This window comes from Chenopodium album, chromosome 20 (assembly GCF_948465745.1).
Source record: "Chenopodium album chromosome 20, dcCheAlbu1.1, whole genome shotgun sequence".
NCBI classification, from domain to species: Eukaryota; Viridiplantae; Streptophyta; class Magnoliopsida; order Caryophyllales; family Amaranthaceae; genus Chenopodium; species Chenopodium album.
In genome coordinates, this window is record NC_137853.1 from 13,302,845 (window position 1) to 13,325,998 (window position 23,154).

Below are 23,154 nucleotides of genomic sequence, written 5' to 3' on the forward strand. Positions count from 1 at the left end.
ATATATTCTAAAAACAATGAAATAACAAAAATACAATCATATTCAACTCAAGAATAGACTTGGTAGAAATGCTCACCATCTATTTCCACAAAAGTCGGTTTAGATTTTTCCTTTGACCCTGCCTTAGTCTGTCCACCACTTTTACATTTTTTTTTTTGCAGCATTTCCAGCAACTGCAACAGTTTCACCACTGGCCCTACTTGTTCATTTTGCATAATCATCAACCACCTTGCTAAATTAACAACCACATTCTACCAACAGGCAAACACCCAACATTTAAAGACACATCCTTAATAACCTATATGAACCTGTTTGCATCAGTCTCCAAAAGCGCACTAATAGCACGTGATCGCTTGCTAGCTCGCTGCCTCACACCATTCCCACGATCTTTTAAAGTATCTGTGATGGTTTTCCAAGGTATATAAGAACTAACAATATACACTGCAATGGCTACTTACAAGCAATTGCCTCATTCATTAACATAGTAACTACTTCCTATTTTAAAAATGCTGCAAAGGTGCTCTACTTTTCAACAGGCTTAATACATACCCATTTCAGAAGTCACGAGGCCAATAAGATGCAACGCTACAAACTCACATATCCTGTAGGCTGCAACACATTACAGGATAAGAATCATCAAGGCAAGTAAACAGAACACAAAACATGATATAAAATTAGGCTAATAAAAGACAAACACGAATGCATAACCACATTAAACAAACAAGCAACATTTCATTTCATTTAAACCAACAAAAGTACATAGACATAAAAGGTCCTGCCTGAAACGTAGCACTACATATCATAGCACACCATTACAAGAGAAAGTAAACCAGGCTAAACTAAATCAGCAACAGTTGGTTGGTAGTCAAAATACTGCTCTCTAAACCTAAACTCATAAACTGGAAACTACTAAGCGTCTATTAAGCTACTTAGAGCATACTAAATCAAACTACATCTTTCTTCGCTTGAACACTGCCTCTAAATTATCAGGAACTGGAACAAACAAACCATCAGGAACTGGTACAGCACGCTGAGCAGCACGATCAGCAAACGAAGATGAAGCCTTAGGCTTACGTCGAGCTGCTGGAGGCAATGCAGGAGTTGGAATCTGATGATGTCCAGAATGAGGTGTTGAGCAATCATCCCCACCAATATAGGGTGCTAAATGCAAATCCCCTTGCTTCCCAATGACACGTTTCCTGACCGACATGTAGCTCTCCCTGGATAAGGCACACTTGATACCAGAATAGACCCCCTTGCCATAGTTAAGGTCAATTATGTCTACATTGTAGCAAACACGTAAGAACTGAATAGCGCGCTTCGCAGCATCCTGCTTTGCAGCCTTACAAGTACTAACCACTTGGCTATAAATACACTCCATCCCAATGCTACCAGGAGGGTACACTGTCAACCAAGAAACCCACTTTGCTGCGGCAAGTTCAGCCACTTCAATTGCAAACACCCTGGCCTTAGTTGCAACAGCAACAACACGCAGCACATCAATGTAATCTATACATATGAACTTGTCACCATGTGGCCTTACTGGTGGGACAGGCCACCTGTTCTTTTCTGGGGGCGAAGGCTTGTTCAAGGACTCAACAGCTATACGCTTCATCTCATACAAGAAACCACAAAGATCAAGCCTATACTTGATCTCTGAACTCAAATCAAATATCTGCAAACCATGTTCTGCACGCAAGAAACGAATGGCTTGTTCAGCAGCATTTTCACGAGAAGCATCAAGGGTAACAGCAGGACCGCCCTCAAAAGTGTAAGGGGAAAGAACACAGATAGTAACCAGAGTAAGGTTCACAGCATTCCCAGTGACACCAGCCAAACTGTAAGTAGGGGATGCCAACTTCAGGAAACCAATAACCTGATTCAGCAAGCACTGAAACGAAATAGTAACTTTCAACAATTCTGGCCTCATCACCTGTGTGCATCACCAATATTTAAATCAGAACCTAAATAACTACAACACACCACGTCATCAAGCCACGGAACCTACCCATCACTCCTTAAATCCTTTCAGGACCTATGAATGCACTAAATCCATAATAACAGCTACCACTACTGTGACCTCAAACAACATACACTCTTATAACTAAAAAATGCTTGTCACTATAACCATAGACAGCACACACCCTTATAAACAAACCTCCAACAACATACACCCCTATAAACTAACCACACAAAACAGACACCCCAATAACATCCTTATAACAGCAACAACCACAGTTCCATACAAACATGCAACAAGCAAAGTATAAAACACACAACACCAATTTAGAAAACTAACATATTCAGGTAGGGGAAAATATGCTTTTTTTTAAAAAAAAATGAACTCATTGAACAATAAAACTCCAAACATATAAGAAACAATGATGTATAAAACAGCTAAATGAATGCGTGATCAGAAACACTCACAACATATTCTGCAGTACAAGCAAGCAACAACACCTGTATACAACCTACACCAAAAAGCAAAACACATTTAAATTAGACTAATGTAAACACCCAACAATTATCAAGATCATTAATCAACATCTACAAACACTAACACCAGCTAAATCGAAACAAAATTAGATCTAAACAATACAAGCCATGGACTACTAGTAAGATATTGCAAACAAATTTAATAGAATAGAAGGCAGCAAAATCCTAAACCTCTTATCAACACAGCTAATCACATAAAAACACACCCTAGACAAACACAAACACCTAAATTTGTTCAGTCATAATATTACACACTCTAATTTCTGTGTTCGTTTTTTCAAAAAGCTATCAAAGGCCACTCCAAAACAAAACAGTGTAATTTTAATCAACCCATGATCACCAAACGCATAGCATTCAAACCATAGCATATTTAATGAGTGAATGAACATGTTAAAATAACAGATTCAATTTTAGAGCCGAATTAAACCCATCATCATCAAATTCATAATACTCAAATTCATTTAAACCTTGGCATTCAAATCCATAACCAAAGCATCAAACACAACCAACAGTTACAGCTACACATATTTCAGCCACGATTTACTTCGATCATCAATATGTCAAAAATCCCAGTCCAAACAATACAATCCATAGGCCATCAATAAATATATCATGATCTTTGCATATACTGTCCAAAGTTTGTCTGTCAAGGTGCAATACAATATTTGTTTATACAATCCGCTGTAATTTTAGATGAAATCAGGCAGATAATTTGATTAATGTGTAAAATTTTGAACCAGTAAACCATTAAAATTGCACAAGCTAATAAGCTTCTTACCTATTTCTACACCCCTCCCCCTGTACTTCTAGTTTTTAGTTCTATTGTCTTTGTTTTGATGATAATAACTTAATCGTAGAGGGCCCTTTATATAACCCTGAACTACATAGCCAAACTTGCCAACCTTGTTAGTTCCTTAAAAGGCAATAAGCATCATTACTCACACCGTCAAACACAACAATGAGCAGCATGCGCAAACACCTTTAAATCTCCTGGACAATAGATTGAGCTAAGCTGATCACTGCAGTATCCAAGTAACAACCTTTTACCCGCCAGACAATAAGATAAAGCCCAAACACATCAATTTTAACACTAACAAACAGAATTGTCTAAGTCCTAACTAAATAATCAACACTAATTCCATGTAACCTAGAACTCAATAATCAATATTAACTGAAAAAAAGATTGTAAAACAACCAATTAAATTAAATTAAGCAGAAATTAATATTACAATGCTACAATCCTTCTTAGACCAATTTTGTAACCTTAAGCAATTAGAATTGCGATTTTGCAAAAAATCTATTTACATTAAATTAACCATCCAACACTAACTATATTTCAAGCAACCAAACTTTTAGTCTGTTATATAAGCAATAAAACATTCTAATTAAAATGCATGTAACAAATTAACCCAACGAAACACAAATTTCTATTACAATGGGAAACAATACAAAAAAAAATAAATAAATAAATCACAACAACTAATTACAATTACAACCAAACGCTAACCAAAAAAAAAATAAAATTGCAATAACAACCTAACACTTTTGAATCACTCTAAATTACAAACTAATTCTTATTACAACCCATGTAACTAACTAATTACAACCCAGACTGTAAGATCAAAACACCCTAAACTAAGCATTCTAATTATACTAATCACATCCAAATTACATCAACTATCATCTCTCTCTTTCATGAAAAGTGTGCACATTTGTAGCATCATCCAACACCTCCATGTGCAACCTGTACTTAAAAAAAAATAATTTAAATCAACATACAAATACGTAATGCAGTCTTGAGAAAAAAAAGAAAGAAAATAAAAGCAGAAGGACAAGGACGCCAAATCACTGTTCATAAGGATTTTAAGCAAAAAAAATAGGCATGGCTTAAGGGCAGAACCGTCACTACACTGTTCATAAACAAAAAGCAAAAAAAATGCTACCTTCATCCTTGAATTTGGCTTTTAAGGGTTATGGATTTGTCTCACAAAAAGATTTTAAATAGAATCATCATTGTGAAACAAAAGAAGTATTACTTCGTACTCCCTCCGTTTTAAAATACTTGTTCCATTTCTCCATGCGCGGAGTTGTAGGAGAAATTGGAGAAAGTAATAAAATATGGAGGTAGTGGGGTAGTTGGGAGAATAAAAAATTATAAAAAGCAAAAATAGTGGAAGAATTAGAGGAGAGAAAGTATTATGTTGGGTCCACCAGATGTGAGAAATGAATTAAATATTGTAAAAACTTTCCATAAAAGGAAATGAAGCAAGTATTTAAAAACGGCCGAAAATGGAAAGTGGGGCAAGTATTTAAAAACGGAGGGAGTACTCACAAATATCAATGATCAAAGTAGTGTATTGACATGTATAACAATGAAACTATTGCATTATTATGAAACACCTAAAATTAGGTGAAGGGCCTTTTCACATTTACTCAATTTCAATTCAGTTCAGTTCAACTCCAATCAGTTCAGTTCAGTTCAGCTCAGTTCAATTCAGTTATGCTCCAATCAATTCAGTTCAGTTTAGTTCAGCTCTAATCAGTTCTGTTCAGCTCAGTTCAGCTCAATTCAGTAAATGTGAACAGGCCCCGAATGTCTTAACTCTCGAAGTATTTTTCAATTTGAAAAAATAATTTTCAACAAATGTCATATTGACATATTGTCTTATAAACACTTGTCAACCAAATAAACACTCGAAGCAAAAAAAAAAAAAAAAAAATTGTTTAATACAAAAACCATCGATCAAAAACAGAAAATGTGGAATTATTAATTTTTTTATTTCCATCCAATTTACTCTTTGTCGGACACTAACGAACGCAGTCGCGCCTTTCTCACTTTCTGCTCCACCCTTCTTGTGTCGTCGGCGACTCTTAAACCCTAACCCTAAACCCTAATTTCATGCCGATTTAATCTCTTTGATTCATCTTAATCGCCCCCAAATTTAACCCTAATTTAAAAATTCGATGAATATGGAGGTTGATCCTCTGCAGTCTGAGACCGATGCATTGAAGCAGAAATCAGAAGCGTTAGTAGCTTTATCAAATAGCGCAATTACTTCGTCGATTTCTAAGATTTCTGGGTCGTCTAGGGTTTTGCCGTCGGAGAAGGACTTCCATTTTTACTATAATTTCGATGAGTTTAAAGGTCCAATTGATGAAATTGGGGCCAAGTCTCAGTCAATGTTGGAACAAATTAATTCCGCGAAGCAGTTGTGGGGTGGTAAAGAGATGGAGTTTCCTCAAGATGTTGATGATGAAGCCTATGATTGGCTTGTTAATGTTAATGATGAAGTTATGGAGAAGTTTGATGTTTCTGTTGACGAGTTTTCGAGGTTACGGAAGGTTGAAGAAGAAGCTGCTAGAGCTAGACCTTTGATTGATGAAGATGGGTTTCAGTTGGTTTGTGGGAAGAAGAAAAAGGGTCTTCTTGGGATTGGTGGGATGAGAGAGGAGGAAATTGTGCCGTCTCCATCGGTTCGGGTTGTGGAGAGGGATAAGAAGACTGAAGGACCGAAGCAGAAGGTGCCGTTTCATATTTCGACGATTAGGAGACCGCAGGAGGAGTACAATATATTGGTGAACAACACAAATACACCGTTCCAGCACGTCTGGCTCGAGAAAAGTGAGGATGACTCAAAGTTCATTCACCCATTGGTTAGTTTTAACCCCAGTTTCTTTCTTTTATTGAATTTGGCTACTATCTCAATTATTTGATTTTTCATGCATTTATATATGATGCCCAAGTTCCCATTAATGCGGCCTAATACAAGAAATGGCAGGCTATTATTTGAAACCTGTTTTGCCAGATGTTGGTTAATGAATTCTCTAATATGAAATGTTATTATGAGATGATGTGTTAGGCTATACTTGAGAAGTAGTGAACTATATTCTATGTATGTGTATACATTTAACATATTTTGCCAAACAAAAGAGAAAATGTAGCAAATTTAAAGATTAGTTGCTAAATCAATTTTTATTTCTGTTTTTTGAAAAAAGTGGAGGTTCAAGAAAGAAATAATAAACCCTTCTATCTAGGGTGAATTCTAATGAAATATGTTAACTTGACTCTATCTAATTAGGTAAGTTTTCCTAGATCGAAACAATTATCTGGTACAATTCTGAAGTTGAAGTATCACAATTCATTATTTTTACATAGAATTTGTCTATAGATTAAATGATCAAATTGCAATTACCAACTACCTTTTTGCTTATACATTTTCAACTGCTACTTTTTCAAGCACTTATACTATCAATATCTACTTGCAAGCTGTCCATTGCTTTAACAGCTACCTACTACTCTAGAGTTAAAAGCTAATGGCTATCAGGTACTGTTAGTTTACAACTTGGTTAGGAATGAAAAGGAAGCCAACTTGAGAGAAATTAAATGGATCCTTTTAATTTTTGTTGAAGATGTGAATAGTTCCATCAGTGGAACATTGAGAACTTATTTTCTTTTGGTATTGATGTGATGACTGATGAGTTGTTGGTAAAAAATGCATTGCTTAAGAGTGTCATTTTGAGTCTTTGTTATGCCTTTCTCTATGGAAGGTTGATAAGAATAGTGTCTTATGAGAAATACATAGTTGAACTTTGAAGATTAGGATTATGTATGTTGGTAGATACAAGTCCCTGATTGTCATGTCTGATAAGGAAATGGGAGAAACACTAGGCTGTTGTTCATGGCATCTGTCCGATCCATTGATTTCTCTTTCAATGAGAATAGGCTGTTATGATGCAACTACGTAGGTTTGATGTTAAATCGCAGTATCTCTGTTGTGCATCGTTCTAGAACTGGACCGAACCAAAGACGGACAGTATTAAATATAAAACCGCAGACCAGACCGGTCAATATCAGTCTTGACCGGACCCCAAACCAAAAATCGGACCGGTTCCATGAGATAGTAAGTACTTTATCAAAATTTTCAGTTTAAAGCCAACCGCCTTCCTCTGCTTTCACTTTGCATTTCTGCCATTTTTCCACTTTTCAAGGTTTTTTCACTCCTCCAATCCTAACCTTCAACCATTGCTTGAAATCCCCAGCAACTATTTCATCTTCTTTTTTATGCTACTTTTTTTTTCTATTCATTCATTCAAATGAACAACCTCATCTTGAACTCGATTTATCTCAAATTTACCTTCAATAGCCGGTTTCAGATACCCTCAATGCAGGTTTAGGTTGCCACCTAGCTTGATGAAGAAGGAAGAATGAGAGATTCAAGGTAGTGTTAAATCTTGGTTTAGGTATGCGCATACAAATAATTGTGAGGTGAGTCGAGGGTTTTGTTGGTATTTTATTTGGGTTTTAAATGGCTCTTTTCTCGAGGAAGTGTTGGGAAAACTAAAGATTTAGGGTTGTTGAAGGAATTTCTATGATTTTTTTCTGACTTCCATATTTGATGATGATGGTCAACTGTATGTAGAAGAAAAGTGGTAAAGAAATGGGGAGAGAGAAAATTGTTAAAAAAAAGTATGGATATTGTTGAAGGAATTCCTGGGGAAGTTAATAGTGCATTTCTTTAATATTGAGTTCGGTCTGGTTTGGGTTTTTAGCCGGGTTTAGACCGGACCAGAACCCGAATTGAATAATTTGAAACCCCGGGCTGGTTATCTTCGGTCCGGGTTCGATCCGGTCGAGTCCAGTCCAATAAACTAGTCCAGACCGAAATTTGCACAGGCCTAATTATATCATTCACCAAATCCTTAGGATGTACTCATTACAAAAGGGATCGTTGGTTATGAGGTGTTTTTGCTCTTGCATATATGGGTTAGGAAGTGAATTATTTATTAGATGGGTATCAGCGAAATAAGTTTATTACCTTGGGAGGGTGTTTACTGATGTCATGTATAAATTAAAGAATATATGTAGTAATTACACTAGAAATATAAAAGGGGAGGATGAAAAATCCAATTGACAATAAAACCTTATGTGGTGTTCTATCAATAATTTTGTCAATGAAGCTTGTGTGTATCTATGTGTATGGGATTTATTCTAAATTTTCTACCTCATTCAATTTTTTTTTTTTTTTTTTATTTATTTTTTTTTTTTTTTTTTTGGAATGGAATAGGGAGGGGTGATTTCATTAAATAATAATAGTCATTCCGCACTTACAATCATCCCTTAAGAGATCTAAATTTTCAATACAAGAATTAAATACCCCTAAACTAATGGCATCGCTTCTGACTGCTCCTGGATAATTTTAGATGTCTTTGCATCTTTCTTGACGGAGCTCCATTGATGTAATTTTAGATGTCTTTGCATCGTTCTTGACGGAACTCCATTGATGTATAGTCGCAAAAGAGATAAACTTGATTGATCATCAAAAACTGCAAATTTGTCAGACAAACCCTACATGGAGGGACGGACAAAACCCTACATAGAGGGACTGACTATAATCAGAGGGACTGACTATAATCACCATACTGATGGTGATCTTTATTGGCCAAAAAATTAAATTAAAGAAGAATTTGGGGCTTACCATCGATAAAAATCGATGGCAACCCCTAACTTTTAATATGGGGGCTAGGTTTGAAGAGAGAGAACAGATGAAATTTTAGGGTTTTTGAAGAGAGAACTAAGAATGTAGAAGAAGCTCATTCAATTTTTCTATAAGGCATCTTTGCGTTTCTACTTTCTAGATGTTTTGTTTATGGAAATTGATTTAGTTTTTTTATTTATTTGAATGGTATATTTTGTTTGCAAAAAGTGGCAACTGTTAATTTGGTGATTCTAGTGATTAGGGATCTAAACTCCGCCAGTCCCTAGCCTAGATAAAGGAGGAGGATTACAGTAGGCTAGTGACCAAGTGTAAAACTGTCTCATCGCTTGACACGAGCCACAATGATTGATAGTAGTACTAGGATGGGTGACCTCTTGGGAAGTCCTCATGTTGGTTCATATAGATGACCCCACTAGGGATCTAGGATTAAGGCGTTAAGCAGAAGAAGAAGAGTGATTAGGGATCTAGGTTGTAAAGATTTGAATATTTTACTAAAGCTTTGTGGGCATGCATGAGTCTGTAGATTGAGAACTTGGTATGTGTTTTATAGTTTTCTTGTTATGGGAGAGTGGGGACTTTTAAATGTCTGGGGACATGGTATATTTTAAGTTTAGCCATCCTTTTTGTATGCACCTGACATTGCCTTGTTTGCCCTTTATATAGATTTCTATTTTCCTGTAAAAAACTGATTGATATATGTTAATCAATATATTTTTATTTCTGTTATTGTAGGAAAAGCTATCGGTTAACGATTTTGTGGATTGTAATATTGAGAGTCTTGAGCCAGTGATGCCACCGCCTCTGGAATCTACTCCCTTTAAAATGGTTGAAGAAGTCAAGGATTTAAAGGAGTTAGCTGCTAAACTACGGAGTGCAAATGAAATTGCTGTAAGTATATGTTTTCACAAAGTACCCTTGGATGCTTTAGTATCTGTTTTCCTCCTAGCAGACTCCCTTAGAATTTCTAAATTGTGTTGCTGTTTAGAGAGCTGGTTCTTTAAAAAAAAAAGTGCCACACTAGTACAAGAATTGGTAAGGAAGATGAATCCTTGAAGATGGTTAGGCAATAACAATTTTTTCTTATGGCTAAATTCCTCTTCCTAGGAAATAAATGAAAATGGTTCTGCCATGAAGGCATGAAAATGATAAGTACTTTTCTGCTCAATTGTTTTCTTTCCTTGAACAGTTGTAGGCAGAATCGGCCTCTTTGTGTCTCCCAAGAAAATGATACTGCCCTTAACCTTTCTCCTTGGTTGACAAAAAAGCACTTGTATTGCTTGCTATATTACTGCCTAAAATCCGAATTTAACCAAACCGGCATCTTAGATGTCACCCAAGGAAACTGGTTCAAAATTTATATTTGCTAACGAATAAAATGTCCATTTTTTAAAAAAATGGTAAAAAACCTGTTATCTTTCTGCCTAATTTATTGTTCTCTCTGCTGCATTTATCATTCCATAGTGTGTTTAGCATGTAAAAACTGGCCACAATTTGTATTTCTCCATAAAAGAGGTAAAAGTCCCAATTAAATGTAATCTAGGGGTAATGTTGGAATGTTTGAAACACTGAGGATGGTGTGAAATTGCAGTTTTGGTCATGATTGCAATAACAGTCGCAATGTCGCAATTACGGTACTGCTGCGTTGGTCATGGACCATATTGCTTTTGTCACAAAATAGAAATCTGGTATCAAGTGTTTTAAACTTTAAAGTGTTTCTTAATACTCTGACCAAATGTTACAAATTAGGAGGACCAATAATACTTGGTAGTTTTTAAAGTAAAAATGTTACACTAGTAAATACCATGTACATGGCAACCAAATACTATTCTTTGAAATGGCACTTTTGTCGAGCCTATTTACTTTACAATATTTATGGAATGTTTTTTTGGTACTATATCTACTCTCATTTTGTCAAACCTGCATTGTTTTGGGGAAGGCTACTTGGTGAATTATTTATTGACGTGGATCACTCTGGGAATGAAGTAGAGTATGTTTTTTAAATTCTTTGTAAAGAAAAGATAAGCCAATTTTCCTAGTGTTCCTTTGCCATGCCATTGCTAGGAAAGTTTCTCAGCTTAATGCCTAATTGCTTAATATTTCCATTAGCTACTCAACACTTACAAACTGATAGATGACACCATTTAGTGTGTGATTTATTTTATATATTAGAGTGAAAGGCTTCATATAGTTATATTACTTGAATTTGTGGGTCTCCAATGTATCAACAAAGAGATAGAAGCTTGAACAAGTGTCTGACTTATAAGTAGCTAAAATTCTCCTTATGAGATAGGATATGATATTGATAATTTGGACTCATTCCTCGAGATGCAGGGGTGATTACAATGCAAACTTTTTGTGAATGTAATTTCATGATGTGTAAATAGATAAAGTAAAGTGTGCATCTCATTTGTGAAGAGTGCATCGTGCTAAGTAACAATATAAGTTCAAATGAAGTTACAGGATGTAAGTTCAGATTTCGAACAAATGAAAGCCTTATTGGTGTGATGTATAATAAGAAAAGTATATTAGTAATTAATTACCTTATATATAGTACTTCCTCCGTTTTCTAAATATTGCAACATGTGGATGGGACACGGATTTAAGAAGAGGAGAGAGAGAGATGAATAAAGATAGGCACCCATGTGATGAGGAGAGAGAAAGAGAGAAAACATGTGCAAATAAGGAAATGTTTCAATATTTGTGAAATTTCCTAAAGTGGTAATTGTTGCAATATTTATGGAATGGAGGAAGTATTAACTAGTGTAAGTGTGTAACTTAAGAATATCATTGGTTCTTAATTTTAAAAATTGCTATGAATAATCTCACCTTTGGGCCGTCCGCCCAAAATAATCCTACCTTTGGATTATTTTTAAATAATCCGACCTTTATAGCTAATCCGCTCTCAATGGTCCCAAGTGACCTGTAACCGGTTGAGTAGGTAAATTTTTTTTTTTGAAAGTTTTATTTACACGTGTCACAACGTGATTGGTCAAAAAATAAGTTTTAATTTTAACTTTGTTTTTAAAAATTAATTATTAATAATTAACATTTAATTAACATTAATCAACAATTTAAAATAAAAAAAATTAAACCAGCCACCACACAGCCTCACAACGACCCTAGCCACCACAGCCACCTCGCCGCCCCTACCAGACGAGGCCCGGAGAAGCCAGCCACACCGAAGAGCCCCGCGCGCCGTTTTCTAACCCTCCCTACCCCTTTCCATCGCCACTAATCCACCACAACCATAAATCGAGGCGTGGGAAGGGGACGATGGTTGAAATCGGAGCATGGGGAAGGGAGGTAGCAGGAAAAGGGACGGTAAAGGGGAAAGGGGCTGAGATTGAGGGTTTTAGAGAGTTTGCAAGGTGTTTCCGGCCACCTTTAGTTTAGGGTTTTCGTGGTGGTGGGAGGGAGTTCGGTGGTTCGGGGGAGGGGGAAGGAGGTCGTCGGCGTTGCGGGAATCTGGGATCGGGATGGAGTCGCGGTGGGGTTGGGTTTGGGTTGGGGTTGGAGTCGCGCTGAGTTGGGTGGATGTGGGGTTGGACCCCGATGCCGGCGCAGGGGTGGGTTCTGGTGGCCGGAGCCGCGGAGGTGGGGACTCAGGCGCTGCTGGGTGGGTTTTTTTTTTATTTTTTTTTGAATTTTTTCTTTAAAAAAATTAATTTTAATATTAATTTTTTGTTAAAAATTAATTTTATTTTATTTTATTTTTATTTTTTAGACCAATCACAGGCCGCCATGTGTCAAGTAACTTGTTATAACAAGTTACATGACTGGTTGGGACCATTGGTGGCGGATTGGCTGTAAAGGTCGGATTATTTAAAAATATTCCAAAGGTGGGATTATTTTGGGCGGACGGCCCAAAGGTGGGATTATTCCGGGCAATTTTTCCTTCTTAATATGTACTATTTGGGTATATTATTATGAGCGCTTAGAAATCCTGGTAAACCATGTCTCCATTGTGAGACCAACACAACAATTTGTTATCGTGACAATCTTCACAGGCTGGCGAAAGCTACACTTTTGGACTAAAGTTTTAAATGAGAACGATTGATGATTTTGGGAGTATTTAAGGTGCTCTCTACATGCTTATTGATATGTATGTTAGTTTATTTATAATATTATTATATTCTTAATTTTTAAATTGTGTGTTTTAAACCCTTTTCACTTTAGCTGTCTTGGCTTCATGGCTTGTATGTAAAAAAAAAAAAAAAAATAATAAATAAAATATGTGGTTGGTTTGATTCTTATGTTATTGTACATAATTTACTTTACTAATTGTATATACTTCGTATTTTATGTAACGTATTTGTTTTCCCTTAAAAAAAATGTAATGTATTTGTTCTTTAGGTTGATTTGGAGCATAATCAGTACCGGTCTTTTCAAGGGTTGACTTGCTTGATGCAAATATCTACTAGAACTGAAGACTTTGTTGTTGATACGTTGAAACTGAGAATTCATATTGGTCCATACTTAAGGGAAATCTTCAAGGATCCTACTAAGAAAAAGGTATGTAGTTTCACGTTCTCTTCTCCCCTTAATAATTATCTATGATATGTTCTTGGATTTTGTACATGAGGAGTCGGGGACAGGGTGTCTTAACTCTTTTATAAAATTTATATGTATGCTGTATCATGATGGATGTATTAAATTGGTAGGTTATGCATGGAGCTGACAGGGATATTGCATGGCTTCAGAGAGATTTTGGCATTTACGTATGCAATTTATTTGATACAGGACAGGTATGCTTCAGAATGTTTAGCAGTTCAGTTATATTGTTTGAATTTTTGTTTTTTAGCCTTTTTTCTAAGATGCCCTCTTTTCAAAACATAACTCCTGTTGTTTATATATATATATATATATATATATATATATATATATATATATATATATATATATATATATATATATATATATATATATATATTGATTTCTTGATGGACATGGTGCTAAGTGTTAAAAAATGTAAATATTTCTGGGCAAATGTGCAATGTCAAAAATATTACCATGTACTCAATTACGATTTTTTTTGCTTTATTTACTTGCTAAGCTTCTCGCTGTTTTGAATGCATTTGTGTAGTGCAAAATAAAAAGTGAGCTATCATTTTTCTTCTTCATGCTATTTTGGTCTCTTGTATTGTCTAATACGACGTGGTTTTGAATTTTATTTAAGGCTTCACGAGTGTTACAAATGGAGAGACATAGCCTGGAACATCTTCTCCAACATTTTTGTGGAGTTACTGCAAATAAACAGTAATTTTTTCACTCCTTGTTGACCTCTGTTTATAAGAACAATATTTGATTTGAAGGTTGATGTGGGTTGGATGTTTGTTAAAATCTCATGCAGATACCAGAATGCTGATTGGAGGTTGCGTCCACTTCCTCGTGAGATGCTAAGGTACATGCTTAATAATTGTGCATTTGTGCAACTTGTTTTTCTTTTTTTTTTTTTTTTTTTTTTTTTTTTTTTGAAAAAAACGCAGTTTACACTATTGAACTTTAGACCCTTGAAACTATTCCTCATCTGAGCAATGAATATATCTTGATATCAATGAAAATACCTTGATATCAGTGACATGTCTAAAGCATAAAGGTTTGTTTTCCATCCATTTTGGAGTTTTTTTTTTTTTGGGGGGGGGGGGGGGGAGGGGGGGGGGGGAGGGGGGGGGGAGGTGGTTAATGTACCTAATTAGTACTTTTTTCCATTTTAGTTACTTGCAACACACTATTTTGACACGCACTTTAAGAAAGATATTAAACTAGGTAAACGGACAAATCAATTGACAAAATTTTACGATCGAGAAGAAGAAAGTGATAAGTTGCTACGGTTTAAATACTTTTGCTTAATTTAGCCGTTTACCTAGTTTAATCATTTCCTCAAATGGCATACCAAAAAGGTGTGTTGCCAGTAACAGAGGAAGTATATGTTTTATACATTAATTAGTACATTCTACGTCCTTAAATTATTGTCCTTTTAGGCTTAGGCTCACATATTTACAGTAAATTAGTAGAGTAGTGTAAGTTTTCTTAGGGTAAGTTTATTGGTTAGTCTTCAGTGGAGTCTTGACTTAAAGACTCACATACAAGACTATGTGTTTTTTGCAATAAAGTAGTGCAGGACTATGGTAGTCTTGAGATCCAAAACTCACCTTAAGACCATAAAATGAAAAAGAATTCTGATTTTTTTTTTTTTTTTTAATTTTAATTGTTGGCCAATGGTGAGCTGCCAATTCATTAGCTCAAAAAAGTTGTTATTTTAATGATGTGTGTTAATATTTTCTTAGGAGGGTAAATAAGTTTGGAGCGAGCCTTGTGATAATGTGTTAAAAAAGAGAAAGTTTGGTATGCGTCTAAATAATAAAAATAAATAAATTTAATATTAGGAGAAAGTTGATGTGGCCGAGTCTGGTGTATGAGTCCGGGGATGAACTTACTCTTAGTAGATGGTGGAAAGTAAGAATAAAAAAAAAAATTTGATTGAGGGAGGAAAAGTTAGTGGAGGGCCCACATCACATGGCATATCAAGAAAGAGAGTGGGCGAGATAGTTAGTGGTGGGGCCTACATCACATGGGTTGAATGAGTTGGGTGAGTGGAATTTTTCATTTAAGGTGAAAGACAATTATTTGGGACTTGACCAAATTTTATGCAAGACAATTATTTGAGGATGGAGGGAGTAGTTTTTATTATAAATGAATCGGTTAAAAAATATCTTCACCCCTTTTTTCCTATATGAAAATTTTGTATATTTTACAATTGATATAGTGTGCAAATATGAGGATAGCCTCAAGTTGGAAATAAAGTCAAAGAAAAAAAATTTAATTTAAACATACCTAAGACCCAACTATGGGTGATCTTACACAACCTTACCCAAGTGTGTGGGGATCACACAACCATACCAGACTATGAGTGGCATGGAAAATGTATACTCAGCTAAGATATTATCCATAATACCCAATTACAAGTTATGTGAACAGATTCCATTAATAGACACCAGAGCTGGAATTACGTGCTTTGGAATCAGGAGAAAACATTTTAGATCTGGCCACCAAATGTGTAAATTTAGCTAATAGAATTTTAATTTCTTGCCTGTATTTTTAGTCGGTAATTCCACATGACTTTTTAGTTTTGATGCACTTATCTTTATAAAGTTGATGCCTGATGGGTATATTTTTGTATATCTCCTTATCTGAGTATACATTTTATTTGATCATCTTAATGTTAATATTCTAATTACAAACTTAAATATTTTAATCTCTCCAATTGGTCTTGAAAGCCTTAGCTGCCTTATTCCATAATGATGCTTCCAGTTGCAACAAATTACATGGCTGGGAAAGTAAGGAAACTCCTGAAAATTTCACTGCAATTTTGTTTCAACTACTCCTCAAATTGCCTATCAGCATTTTGCCACAACTTCTGCTTTAAAGCATTGTGCCACAACTTTTCCTTTACCCTTCAAACTCCACAGAGCAAATTTGCAGCCAGTATGGAATATATGATTTACTTATAACTTTATTTTTTTTTTATTTTTCGTATTTGTTCTGTTAACACTTATGATACCCTACATATACTAGAATGTCTCATAGTCTCTGGGACTCAATTTCTGTGGATTGAGATGGAAAACTTCTAGCGTTGTTGGCATAGATAGTTTAGTCACTTGAAATAATTTCATTTAGGAATGACTTTAGTCTCTTTGTAACTCATATGATGGTGCAAAACTTGTATAGGAAAAAAAGGGTGAAAAAATAACCATCATGGGTGCAAAGACCTTTCATTTCGAATTTACAGGCAGCATCATGTAGATTCCATTGAGATGATTTGCATCACTTTATATTGCTTCTCTCTTTGATCTCAATTATTTACCTTTTCTATTGTCAACTTGATTGTGCATATAACTGTTACATTAATTACTTATCACAGGTATGCCAGAGAAGACACCCACTACTTATTATATATATATGATTTAATGAGAATCAGGCTGCTCTCAGAGAGTACTGATCCTGAAAATCCCAAAAGGCTTCTTTTAGAGGTATGCCTTGTTTAATTGTGTACACTATGATGCTACTAGTCTACTACATTTAATTACTTATTGGAATTGTTTGAAAATTCAGTGTTATAGTCTTAAGCTCTTATCAATATTTATATATAGCGGGCACTCCCTCTGTTTCCTTATAATGGTTAAACTTTTTTAAAAATGGTTTATTCAAATTAATGGTCATGCTTCACTTAATTCCATTATAGGGTTTATGGCCACCTGATTAAAATCGTTTACTCCACCTTTTCCCACTTTAGTTGCAACATTCCACTCAAAAGATTTATTTTTTATTTTTATTTTTTTTTATTAACATTATTCTACTCAATCTAATTTTTTATTCTTCATTTTTTACAACACTCCATTCAACTATATTTTATTTTTCTTTTCTTACAACACTTTTCTCATACCTTTCTCTTACTTTCTAATCTTTTTTGCTTGGCTGTGAAATGTTCAAGACTTCAAGTGTAACCATTATAAGGGAATGGAGGAAGTATTTTCATTGATTTGCACTTTCCAACCAGTATTTGTCTATAGGGTACTGGCCTACTGTACTATGGAAACATTTACTCCTGCCATCTTATAAGGTTGTTAAAGTTATGTTACTCGTTCTTGTTAAAAGTGGCCCTATTCTTTATAAATTGATTTTAAAGTGTGATCAACTTTTTGGATGGCATTTCAATTAAAAGGGAAGTGGTCTCTTAGAGCCAATGTTGATCATGAAGAATTTGTTCCTAAAATTTGTATTATCAATTTATATCAGTTGATTAGTTCTGTTATCTACCTTGATGTCTGATAAGGGGCTTGTTACATTTTTGGTATGTTGTTAAATTGAAGCTTTAGAGATAGAATTTACCAGTGGATCGTCAGCTTAGTCAGCACTTTTGGTGGATGGAATTCGAGTTGGAACAAAAAGATTTACTTCAATTTCTAGTCTCTTTTAGTGGGGAATTGGTAAAGATTAGATTGATCCCAAATAACACTTTTGATTAATCAAGCTACTTTTGTGAAACTTGAATATAACTAGATTGGTTGAATACTCTTTTTCAGATATACTTGTAATTTGCTTGGAAAATTAAAATACCCAATTACTCTATAAATATTAACTATCATCTACCTCTGCTATTATGTACTTCAGAAATTACATGTTATTTTCCTTTTATACCAAAAAAAAAAATATTGCAAGTTGATAACTCCTAATTTACCTAATACTTCTACATATTATGTAATTGTTATTTTATTTATAGTCTGTATGTTCTAGTCGAATCCACCATCTATATACGAAGTATGTTTTTTTATTACTCCAAGTATTGACGTTTTTTTTTTTTGAAGAGTTAAATTAGGGTTTGTGGATTCTGTTAGTTGGAAGGTCTAGGGCTTCAGGAGTACTTAAATTACTTTGCATTTCTGATACAATTTTAGTCTTCTTTGGTGTCTGTTGTCATGTACCAGTCATATCTTGTAGTCAAATCTTCTCTTTCTCATGTGGGACTTTATGTTGATTCTGTAATCGAGCAGGTATACAAGCGCAGTTATGATCTATGCATGCAACTGTATGAGAAGGAGCTGTTAACGGATACGTCGTATCTCTACATATATGGGTCAGTCTCTTGTAGTTTGGACATTAAAAGATGCAAGTTTTCAGATCTTGCTGGTTAAGCTATTAATTTTGCAAAGTAATATTGTACAACTTTGATCTTTGGTTGCTTAATTGTTGTATATGTTGATGAACAGTGTGCAGGCAGCTAATCTTAATGCTCAGCAGCTATCCATTGTCGCTGTAAGTATGATTAGTATAGGAATTTGATGTCATTTCTTGGCCAATTTAATACTGAACTTGTGCAATGTGAATTGTATGGCTTTCTATGTTTGAATATTAATTTCTAAAGGGCTTTCATCATGCATCATATTGAAGTAGCAATCAAAACCCTTAAGGTTGTGAATCAGTGAAGAGTGACTCTTGATAATACCTTGAAAGGTCTAAAGTCTAGGCCATCTCTTTTTTTCTCTTTTTTTTTAATTTTTTTTTTTTTTTTTTTTTGTCCCTTTTTAGTGTCCTATAAAAGATATTCATTACAGAGCAATGTCTTGTAGTCTGTTAGCTGTAGCTCCTTAACAATCAATATCTTGTTCTTTATCCTATGTCTGACATTGTGAAAAAGAATGCTAAAGGCAATGCTTTGTCATCTGCTGCTGCACTGCCTTGCATGAGCCAATATGAAATTTTTTACATTCATGCGTATTGGATTTTTTTTTTTTTCATTCAGAAAGTACTGTTTTAATTGTGATAATTTTCACTCATTTCCTATCTAAAACTTAAAACCCTCTAATATATTAAGTGCGTGTTGTCACCTCTTGTTATCACTGATTCTAACTTGATATCTATCCGCAGGGTCTCTGTGATTGGAGGGATGCTATTGCCCGTGCAGAGGATGAAAGCACTGGTTATATATTGCCTAATAAAGTACTCTTGGAAATAGGTATTTTGGAAGCATGCTTTGATATTTACCATTCTGCTCAGCTCTTGTATGTGCAAAGCTTATGCTTGGAATTTGTTTGTGACTTTGTCATTCTTAACTTATTTTATTCAATGGAAAAGCCAAGCAGATGCCTCTGACTACTAGCAAATTACGACATTTGGTAAAGTCTAAGCACCCATATGTGGAGCGCAATCTTGGTGCTGTGGTCAACATCATTAGGCATGCGGTTCAGAACGCTTCGTCTTTCGAAGCCGTAGTTCAGCAATTGAAAGAAGCTCGAATTCAGATGGTGAGTTTGTAGTAATTGAAGATTACATGTGCATGCGTGCGTGCGTGTGTATTATTCTCGATTTCATAAAAACTACTGAATTCTTGAATTTTAGCTGGGATACACATTTTGTGTGCGACTGTTTTAAGAAGCTTATAACTTTAGGGGCCGTTTGGTTCGCAGAGGGTAATCGGAATGGAATGAACAAAGGGAAAGAGAAGGAATGGAATGAAAATACCTAAAATTTGGGTTGTTGTTTGTTTTAAAAACAAAGGGAATGAGACCCACCAGTCCCACCACCACACCACCACCACCAACCACCAGTAAAATCCATTCTCCATCGTTCCCACCACCGAACCACCACCAAACCAGTCGCCACACCTCCCTCACCCTTCGCCTCCCTTCTCCGGCCATCACAGCCCCGCAAAAAACCCGAATCGAAAAAACCCTAATCGAAAAAACCCTAGATCGACGAGGGGTTTAGGAAGTGGCGAAGGAATGCTTTTACGGGGAAGGGGACAGGCGGCGAGAGTCGGGGAAGGGTCGGCGAGGGTGGTGGGAGGGCTGGGCGACGGTTTTACGGGGATAGGGGCGGGTTTTGCGGGGGCTGAGGGATGTTTTGCGGGGGAGGGGAGGGCGGCGAGGGTCGGGGGAGGGGCAGCGGTGGTCGGGGTGGTGTCGGTGGTGGTAAGGTGGGCTGGTTTCCGGTGGTGTTCGTAGGTGTGAAGGTGGTGGTGTGAAGGTGGGTAGGGAATGGAATGGAAATACCTAGGGGGGGGGGGGTGGGGAATGAAGTTAGAGGGATTTGGGGGAATGAAGGGGGTAAAGGGAATGAAAGAAAGTGCTTAACAAACAACAACAAAGGGAATCGGGGTGATTGATTCCCATTCCCTTTCCTGAATACCCCCAACCAAACGGCCCCTTAGTATTCTGTTGAACTGTTTGGCGTTCTGCAACTAATTTAGCAATTTATTTTTCTCAATTTCATATATTTTAGTTCCATTGAATGTCTCGTGCCTGAAGCCTTGAATTATTGGTGGTACTCTCTTTGAGAGTTAGTTTTTGGCTGCTGATCTGAATTTACATAGTTATCTCTATGTTGAATTGTCATGTTAGTAGTTAATTTTAATTGGCTGGGCTTTTGATCCAACTGTTTCAAGCAAAAAATGGTCAATATCTCCATACATTGTGCAGAAATGGAGAATTAGTTTATTTGAAAATTTAGTGCCCTTGAAAATTTTCTTGTCATGTTTTGTGACGTCATATTTTATTTCAGGCACCTGAATTGAATAATGCAGGGACTGACATCTCTGAGGCTCAGACTGGTTGTATCGGTGAAGGTTCTGATGGTAGCCAGCATGAACAAGCACCAGCTCATTTGCAGTTGAAAGATCAAGGTTTGAAGCTTACTGGCCTTGATCCCAAACCAAGGAAGGATGGAGTGTTGGTAAAGGATAACCTTCAGAACGGAAATATAACAAAAGGCACTATTGGTAGTGTTACTCTTGAGTCTCGGAGAGAACAGGTGGCTTATTCCAGTCAGAAAAATGTTAGTGTCATGCCCTTTGTTCAGAAAAGATTTTATGCTCAGAAAAATGTGAAATGCAACCAATGCTTTTTTACTTCTGAATTTTTTGTGAAGATTTTACTTTTCTTTCTTGTAGGTTGCCGAAACTACTGTCCAGCTGTTGAAGAAGCCTGGTCGTGCATTTGGTGCACTTCTTGGAAGTTCTGCCTCCAAAAAGAAAACTGATTTTAAAAAGGTTTTGTGCCACTACAATTTTATGATAATGTAGTAGTATAATGTGTATGTATGTTATTATGTGGCCTATTTGTCTTGTTCCATGTTTTTTTACCTCGTATAAGGTATCTTATTCACTTGCACTATGTTTGAGTAAGAATAGTGACGGGAAAGGGAGGGGTAGGAAAAAGAGGGAAGGGAAAGGGAGGTGAGGGGAGGGAGAAGGAGACCTTCCATTTTCCTTCCAAATCTCTCCAACAATGGAGGGATTTGATTTATTAAAAGTGGAAGGAAAATGGTCCCTTCAATTCCCTCCCCTTCCCTCCTTACATTAGATATCCAAACAAGGGAGGATGCATCCCTCCATTTCATTTCTCTTCTCTTCCTTTCCCTACATTTCTCTCTATCCAAACATAGCATTAATATCCTTTCATTCCTTTGAAATGTGGTTATACACCCCTGGCTAACTGTACATAACCTCCTTGCCCCTCTTGAGAATAATAATTTTGGTTTGCTTAAGTTAATACAATGGGTTATTATTATTATATTTATTATTTTTATTTTTTTTTTTTAAATTTGCAGTTGCCAATATTATTACAGTATGTTTTTGATTAAGAACTGGTCCACTAGGGCCATTTCCACTTGCCCATCTTCAGCATAATTTCTTCCATGTTGCAGGATGAAGACAAGTTGGAGCAGATCAAGTCTACGGTGAATCTTCCTTTCTATTCATTTTCTTCAAGAGAACAAGAGTTGAAACCAGCAACTAAGGAGCCCAACAGAACCTCTGATGCTCAGCTTACTGGGGAGAGCTCTTATGAACCAGAGTTGGGAAGCATTTCAGAAGATGTAATATTGTTAGATGGTGATCAACGGTCAATCCAGGCATGTGAAGAGCCAGATAGAGCTTCTGAGGTTGTACCCTCTGAAAGTCACCCTGTTGAATCAGGGTCAAACACCATGTTAGATGATGTTATATTGTTGGACAGTGATACCAGTGACGAAGAACCAACTGATAGTTTAGACCGAGATCAAAATCATGTGGATTCAACTGATCATCAAGTTGCTTGTCAACCGGAGATAGTGGTTTTGGATGAGGATGACGATGAGGATAATGAGCCAATTTCCCTAACAGATTTATCATCCAGTTTTCAGAAATGTTTGCAGCCTATGAATCAGAGCCAAGCTAGCAAACAAGAAAAGGATCCTCAAGATACTGGTGGCTTGCAATTCAAGCCATTTGATTATGAAGCTGCTAGAAAAGAGGTGAAATTTGGGGAACCTACAAAGAGAGACTTGAAAACTGATGATAATAACAATCATTCTGGGAAGAAAAAAGGCGTTGTTACTGATAGGAGCAGTAATGATGAAGATTTACTTCCCCAAGGTAAAAGACGCCAGGCTTTCCCGGCCAGTGGGAATCGTAGTGCAACATTTAGGTGAATTAGGGGCCTAGGGCCCCTTAGTTCTATTGCTTACGTAATGTGGTAAATATAGTTGGATTTGTAAAATCTAAACGAAATGTTGGTTTACTCAGAGAAATGCAAAGAGTAAAATTCCAATGAGAATGTGTTGCACTCAACTTCAGTGAAATTCAAACTTTTACCTTCTTTTTTTGTTTAGTTATTCCTTTTTGTTT

The 23,154-nt window shown here is 36.0% G+C and overlaps 1 protein-coding gene across 1 annotated transcript; it reads left to right on the plus strand.

The window, feature by feature from the left end:
* The first annotated feature begins 5,272 nt into the window (after positions 1-5,272).
* Positions 5,273-23,137, plus strand: LOC145597689 (protein RRP6-like 2). The gene is made up of 14 exons (XM_081653922.1): positions 5,273-6,150; positions 9,726-9,881; positions 13,347-13,505; positions 13,655-13,738; positions 14,170-14,249; positions 14,344-14,394; positions 16,915-17,023; positions 18,545-18,627; positions 18,761-18,806; positions 19,419-19,506; positions 19,626-19,795; positions 21,051-21,323; positions 21,439-21,537; positions 22,194-23,137. Exons 1-14 carry the CDS (start codon positions 5,461-5,463, stop codon positions 22,956-22,958), a joined length of 2,853 nt encoding a protein of 950 aa, XP_081510048.1. The 5' UTR covers positions 5,273-5,460; the 3' UTR covers positions 22,959-23,137.
* The last annotated feature ends 17 nt before the right edge of the window (positions 23,138-23,154 follow it).

Excerpts from the sequence above, each read along its gene's own strand:
- LOC145597689 (XM_081653922.1), top strand. The coding sequence starts at position 5,461 with ATGAATATGGAGGTTGATCCTCTGCAGTCTGAGACCGATGCATTGAAG. Across the intron at positions 13,739-14,169 it reads ATTTATTTGATACAGGACAG|GCTTCACGAGTGTTACAAAT; the intron begins GTATGCTTCAGA and ends ATTTTATTTAAG. Across the intron at positions 21,538-22,193 it reads AGAAAACTGATTTTAAAAAG|GATGAAGACAAGTTGGAGCA; the intron begins GTTTTGTGCCAC and ends TCCATGTTGCAG.